Genomic DNA, 4,145 nt, shown 5'->3' on the forward strand with positions numbered 1-4,145 from the left:
ATATTCTGCATTTCGAACGAGTTGAAATATTTCGATCGACTTGGCAAATATTTCGTTCGAGTTGTTTTTTCATATGAAGATCTTTCGTTCGAACCGCTGTTTTTTCGAACGAAATGTCAGTTTCGAACGAAACATAAACCCGTTCGAAATATAGTATAGGGGTGTTTATATAAGTCACATGCGACACGATTTTGTTGAGTAAGTTGACTGACTCACACCCTTATTCTGTATTTCGAACGGATTGGTTTTTGGAACGAAAGTGGATGGTATTCTTCATTCCTTCAGCAAAATCAAATGCGCAAAGTAACTCGTTCGGATCTATTCACTCTATGATCTATTTCGTTTTCGGCCATAACCGAAAACCCAAGTAACCTTATGTACAGACTATAGATTACAAAGGCGCCGAGACACTCAAAAACCGCTAAATTTTGAACGAAAGCGGAGAGTTACCTTTATTTAGGATGGTACTCTCCGTTTTGTAGTCTCTGTAACCTTATGTGCCGGTCAATGGTGGAAGAGCGAGGTACCTATCAGTATATTATAAGCAGAACAGCGTCCTTTCGCTGCCTATAGAACCTAAAACGTGTAGAAGGTAGTATGTACCTACGTGTTTGGATTTTAGCTTCCACTTATCTGTTCTACACTTATCTTCTCTTAACTCTAGTTAACTCGACTGTTGACTTGTATTAAAACTTAATTTTTAAAAATTTGCAAAAAAAAGAATTTATGGTGTTTAGTGACCTTAATCTAGCAACTCATTTAACATATAAAATAAGTAGTATGTACATATTCGAAAATTTACATAAAGGCATTTTTAGTGTTTTAAATTATTTACTAATTATATAAATTATCCGAGCTTTATCTAATATTTGGATCTTACTAAGCACATTTCTTTCACCGATCCGATTGATGAATCAACAGCCTTCGACCTGGTTCCTTGTTGAGTTCGAGCTCAGCTCTCGTTATGTTCCACTTATCATCTTTGTGTTCCGCCCAGAAGTAGTACTTTCCACGTTGATTTCTTCCCTTAACCGGCACTTCAAAACCCTCTATCCTGCCATCACCGTATTTCTGGCTCTCTTGGCCAAAATCAAATCCCAAATCTTTGATGGGTTCCCCTAGTAGCGTAATTGCTCCTGAAATATAGTTTGCAAAATGTTGATGATGACATTCGTGATTAATTATTTGAGCACCTACCTGGATGTTTCCTTAGTAGTTTCAAAGAATCCTTATAGTAGACCTGGGATCGGACACGGTCTTCCATCCTGCCCTTCAGAAATAACACAGCTGTAATGCCGCCGATACCGATATAAGCGGCTGTTTTAACAAGAGTTCTCATAGTCACCATTCTGAAGCTTTATGTATTTTTCGGCAAATAGGTATCATTTATACTTAAAAACCAAAATAATTGGTGGACACTTCGCTGGCTGATGATAACTTCTTGAAATCTTGACGTTTTGGATGAACGAAATTCACTTTATATATGAAATGAACAACCGGCGGCGTTGAATTGAAAGTATCGAAAGTATATAGAGAGAGAATAATCTGAGAGAAGGTGAACCGTGAGAAAATCATATTTTGACAGATGTGATGTTAGAAGCATGTGATTTTTGATTTTTGTGTTATAATCACGATTCACGAAGAGGAAACATCGATTGTAAACAAACCGGTTTAAAACATTATTTTTGAGTAAAAATCATATATTAAACTTGCTAAAATCTTAACCATGAACTCACTGTTTCATACTAACCTAACGGCTTTATTTCGAAAGTGCTGTTTGATCCAATCAATCCCAGTAAGAAATTATGCAGCCCCCAAAGCAGGAGGAGGTAAGTTCAATATTCTTGAGTCAAAGCTAAAACCAATTTCGTTTTTTTTGTTATAGCTCTCGGGTCCAAGAAAAAGAAATTGGGCAAGCTAGGACCTATGGTAGAGAAAAAGGTCATGCCAGTCGAGACGGATGCTACTAAACTTGTGAATTATGTATGTGGAAGCAATTGGCTGAAAACTGGTGAAGATATTAAGATTAAACCTGACTCGGAATACCCCGATTGGCTGTGGAGTCTGCACGTCGGTAAACCATTAACCTTAGAAGAGCTAGATCCAAACACTAAAACATACTGGAGGAAGCTGCGTCGGCTGGGGATACAGAGGAACAATAAGTTGTCTAAGCTAAAAAAGTTTTAGTTATCACTAGGTATTTGTTAATTAAATAAATTACCTCAATTTTGGATTGTGAGTATTGCCTATCTAGATGAAATAGAAATAGCTCAGTACGGTTATCAAAATTACAATTGCATTTTACTCGTTACGGTAACATTTCAATTGTTCGATAAAAGTAGCGTAGTTTTTTTTATTACTTACCTGATCTGTAATGGAATCAGATCCGGTTAAAAGGTCTTAAATATATCGATAACAGATAAACAAACAAATAATCACATCCTACTTTCGAATACATTCCAATTGGTCGATTTAGTGGCGCAAATGCCATACCTGAGTTTTCAGGCGAAATATGATCGTCGTCCGATGGACAATACTTCCCGACGAAGTAATAATAAACGTAAATAACTGCTTAGTACGGCACTGAAATGTTACGTAACTCAAACGATCAGGTCTTAATATATAAATATTAATGGTATGGATCACGCAGATCAACATTTTAATTATTTGTCGACTGGTCTGCATCCCGTTCTTGATATTTTGTTGAAACGATGGTTCTACAATTGATAAAAAAGATGGTAGGGGAAAGAAATGAAAATTGTTTGGTGTCGTTTGTCTCTTTGACGACTTTGTCGTTTTGACTCCTACCTTTTGTCCAATGCTGGAAGGTGCAAACCAAGGAGTCGAACCAAGCTATACCTAATCGAAGATTATAACCGGATTCGAACCCACAACACCCGCTAGGGCATGTGGTTCGCCAGGTACTTGTACTTTTGAACCATAGAGGCGCTGGACAAAAGGAGACTGCAAATTCCCCCTCCTTCACCAAAAAAATTTCATTTCTTTCTCCTACCGTCCCTTCATCAATTGGGTATTTTAATTTTTCCAAAAAAGTGGATTTTTTCACCTTATTTGATAGCTCGTCGTTTTCTGAATCTAACAGTTCTTTTTTTATTTCAACTAAGTCAATATTTAATGAAAAAATTAATAAAAATCAAAAATAGAATGATTTGCTGTTTGACAGATATCAACCAAGCTGATTAATTGAAATGATGTCAGAAGTTCTCTCCCTCGCTTCTATCTTTCTGATAGAGCTTTTCATTTTGACCGAGCTTTTGACAGCTCCCATATGAAACCTGTATCGTCCGATGACCATAGTTTATCTATTCACTGTGTTGTCTGAGGTGAGCTGAGAAGAAAAGTGGGTTACTTTTCAACTATCGTCTTATCCCAAAAAAAAATTTTAAATTAAAAAAATGCTATTTTTATTACTTTCACTCGTCAAATTTGAAAAAGTCTTCATGTGACGATACAGTAACATCATATGTTACCATAATATGTGAAAATTTATATACCGCTAAAATACCCAATTGTAGAACTATCGTTTCAATAAAAATCAATATACCGTGCAAGCACCATATTCAAAACAGTGCCTAATTCTGAACAGTTGCAAATTTTTCTTAAATATTGACAAAACTCTAGCTATTTAAACCATTTAAATAACTGGAAATAATCAGATGTAGTGATTAAATTGTTGAAATAGCTGGAATTTTGTCAATATTTATGAAAAATTTGCAACTGTTCAGAATTAGGCACTGTTTTGAATATGGTGCTTGCACGGTATATAACCCGAGGGTTATTTATTCCACGTATTTTCAAAGCCACCATTGCATTAAATGAAGAATTGAATCTGATTATTTCGCTCTTCTCTTTTAAACATTAACTTAAACAATGGCATTCACAGATTCTTATAAACATACACATGCCAGAAATGCTGTTTACACTAGCCTTTGATCTGATGATCGGATACAGTCCTACGTCACCCTTTCGTACAACCCTTAGGGCTGTTTTTATTATTTTTTATTATTTAATTCTAAAACGTAACCTGCTAGACAAAATTGCTCCAGTTCATTTGCTTTTTGGATGCCGTTCTCCTTGGACTTGGACACCAGACTCTGCCAGACCTCCTCCACCTAATCTAACCA

General features: G+C 35.9%; 2 protein-coding genes across 2 annotated transcripts; one reads left to right on the plus strand and one right to left on the minus strand.

Annotated features, from left to right (window-relative positions):
* Positions 1 to 489: 489 nt before the first annotated feature.
* On the minus strand, positions 490 to 1,390 carry LOC128737651 (uncharacterized). The gene is made up of 2 exons (XM_053832327.1): positions 1,198 to 1,390; positions 490 to 1,136 (listed from the first exon to the last, which is right to left on the minus strand). The coding sequence occupies exons 1-2, from the start codon at positions 1,346 to 1,348 to the stop codon at positions 895 to 897; spliced, it is 393 nt and encodes a 130-aa protein (XP_053688302.1). The 5' UTR covers positions 1,349 to 1,390; the 3' UTR covers positions 490 to 894.
* A 265-nt stretch (positions 1,391 to 1,655) lies between these two features.
* Positions 1,656 to 2,324, plus strand: LOC128737590 (39S ribosomal protein L54, mitochondrial). The gene is made up of 2 exons (XM_053832261.1): positions 1,656 to 1,829; positions 1,886 to 2,324. Exons 1-2 carry the CDS (start codon positions 1,727 to 1,729, stop codon positions 2,185 to 2,187), a joined length of 405 nt encoding a protein of 134 aa, XP_053688236.1. The 5' UTR covers positions 1,656 to 1,726; the 3' UTR covers positions 2,188 to 2,324.
* Positions 2,325 to 4,145: the final 1,821 nt, after the last annotated feature.

The sequence above is a fragment of the Sabethes cyaneus genome, chromosome 2, assembly GCF_943734655.1.
Source record: "Sabethes cyaneus chromosome 2, idSabCyanKW18_F2, whole genome shotgun sequence".
Classification (NCBI taxonomy): Eukaryota; Metazoa; Arthropoda; class Insecta; order Diptera; family Culicidae; genus Sabethes; species Sabethes cyaneus.

Excerpts from the sequence above, each read along its gene's own strand:
- LOC128737590 (XM_053832261.1), top strand. The coding sequence starts at position 1,727 with ATGAACTCACTGTTTCATACTAACCTAACGGCTTTATTTCGAAAGTGC. Across the intron at positions 1,830-1,885 it reads AGCCCCCAAAGCAGGAGGAG|CTCTCGGGTCCAAGAAAAAG; the intron begins GTAAGTTCAATA and ends TTTTTGTTATAG.
- LOC128737651 (XM_053832327.1), bottom strand. The coding sequence starts at position 1,348 with ATGGTGACTATGAGAACTCTTGTTAAAACAGCCGCTTATATCGGTATC. Across the intron at positions 1,137-1,197 it reads ACTACTAAGGAAACATCCAG|GAGCAATTACGCTACTAGGG; the intron begins GTAGGTGCTCAA and ends ACTATATTTCAG.